This window comes from Elephantulus edwardii, unplaced genomic scaffold, assembly GCF_000299155.1.
Source record: "Elephantulus edwardii isolate Elephantulus edwardi_28Jun2011 unplaced genomic scaffold, EleEdw1.0 scaffold00044, whole genome shotgun sequence".
In the NCBI taxonomy this organism is placed as follows: domain Eukaryota; kingdom Metazoa; phylum Chordata; class Mammalia; order Macroscelidea; family Macroscelididae; genus Elephantulus; species Elephantulus edwardii.
Genome location: NW_006399794.1, coordinates 4,887,812 through 4,889,905, shown reverse-complemented (window position 1 = coordinate 4,889,905; position 2,094 = coordinate 4,887,812). Strand labels below are relative to the sequence as shown.

Here is a 2,094-nt window from a genome sequence, read left to right as displayed (position 1 = left end):
GACCTCTCCAAATTATTGAGGAGTAATGATGTCAATTTGAAGACTAAGGTCGTTTGATTCAGGCTGTAGTCTTTCTAATCACTTGCTAGGCATCTGAAACGTAAGGATGACAGAAGAAGAATTGATGCCTTTGACCTGTGGTGTTAGATCAGAGCACTGAACATCCCATGGACTATCAAAAAACTAAACAGATATGTCTTGGAGAGGGTACAGCCAGAGTGCTCTTTGGAGGCAAGAATGATAAGGCTTTGCCTTACATACTTTGGGCATGTTGCGAGGAGGGTCTATTCCTTGGAGAAGGAAATGATGCTAGGAAGGGTGGAGGGTTGGCGGAGGAGAGGAAGATCCTTGACCAGGTGGATTGACATGATGACTGCCATAATAATCTGTTGTGTGTTAGGAAGTGTGAGGATGGCATAGGATAGGTCAGGGTTCAGATCTGTTTTTCATAGGGTCTCTGTGGGTCACCCTTGACTCAGAAGCACCTGACAACATACACTACAGTCTCTTCTGAGGACTATGAATAAATAATTTTAAAGTCTTTAGGATGTGAAGCAGAAGAGGAATTATGCAATAGGTTTTAAATGTTGTCATTTTTTAAGATCCATTTGTTCCACAAGAAAGAACTAATTTAAAAAAATTAAGATTATTAACTTTGTAATGTTATAAGAATGTAACCTGTACTGTATTTTATTCTTATTTGACATTTTGAGAAATATGGAGAAGGGAGTCTAAAGTGTTGTCTTAAGTTCCCAAATCTCTACCTAAGTAGAGATACACAGTTATGGAATTGTGGAACAGCAGGGACTTTTAGAGATGAGGAAACTGATGCTTCAAGTGGTTTTGTGACAGCTAAATATCACACCACCCCTCAGTGCCAGGATCAGAATCCACACCAGGTCTTTTCACAGCGTGCCGTTCACAAGATACCTTGATGGCATAGTGTATTGTATCTTGTACTGTAACCAGAATGTCAGTGGTTTAGATCAATCAGCTGGGCTGAGGGAGAAAGATGAGGAGTCATTTCTGTGAGGATTTCCAGCCTCAGAAATCTGCTGCAGAGTTGTTGTAAGTTGGTATTGACATGCCTGGCAGGGTGTGTTGGATGTCATATACTTGTTAGGGGAGCTCTGGTGGAATAGTCCAAAGCAGCTAACACAAAGGCTGTATCTCTGGCAGTTTTAGTTGACCAGCGACGGCTCTGCAGGAGGAAACCAGGCAGGGCAGTCTCTGTGGAGCAGTAGAAGGCCACTGGAGGTTTACTGTGGGTGTGGACTGACTTGATAGCAGTGAGTGAGTACATGATTCACCTGTTAGATTTGCAGATAGTAAAAAGTGCTTTCCCCTTTTCTCCTACAGCTATTCATTCTACTATTCATCTGTTGAAACTTGGCAGTCCCCCACCACACAAAGAAGCCCGCCAGCGTCGGAAAGAACTCAGGAAGAAGCTACTGGCTGAGCAGGAGGAGCTGGAACGACAGATGAAGGAGCTTCAGACTGCCAATGAGAACAAGCAGCAGGAACTGGAGACTGTGAGGAAGGTGGGACTGGCCTCAGGGCGAGTGGTGTGGCCTGGGATGGGGAAAGAACTCTCCAAGTCACTGAAGAAACCTCTTTACCATATTAGTGAACTTTGGTTCTACCAAGATAAAGTTATTGGCATTTTCAAGATATGTTTGATGACTTGTGTACTGAGGAAGTGTATCCTGACCACAGAATTGAGAAGTCTAGTTATACCAAGATCTCTTCCAGTCAGTTGGCCAAGTGGTTGTTTTCCAGATTTCTTGACACAACTTGGTGGGCACGTCCAGGGCAGCATCTGTTAGCTGAAATATGTCAATTGGTATTCCATCTATTCCTGGGGCCTTAGTTTTTGCTATTTCCTTCAAAGCAGCTTGAACTTCTTCCTTCATCACCCTAGGCTCTTGCTTATATGTTGTTTCATGAAATTCTTCTGTGTCTGCCAGTTCCTTTCAATACAGTGACTAGAAGAGATCTATCTATATTTGTTCCCATTCCAAAGAAAGGTGACCCAACAGAGTGTGGAAACTATAGAACAATATCATTGATTTCACATGCAAGCAAGATTCTGCT

General features: G+C 42.9%; 1 protein-coding gene across 2 annotated transcripts in view; it reads left to right on the top strand.

Moving 5' to 3' along the window:
* SWAP70 (SWAP switching B-cell complex 70kDa subunit) overlaps positions 1 to 2,094 on the top strand; it is a 153,141-nt gene that overhangs the window by 117,605 nt on the left and 33,442 nt on the right. For both annotated transcript variants that reach the window (XM_006885421.1, XM_006885422.1), the window contains one exon: positions 1,360 to 1,541. In XM_006885421.1, coding sequence (XP_006885483.1) covers positions 1,360 to 1,541 — 182 coding nt within the window. The remainder of the gene's footprint in view (positions 1 to 1,359; positions 1,542 to 2,094) is intronic.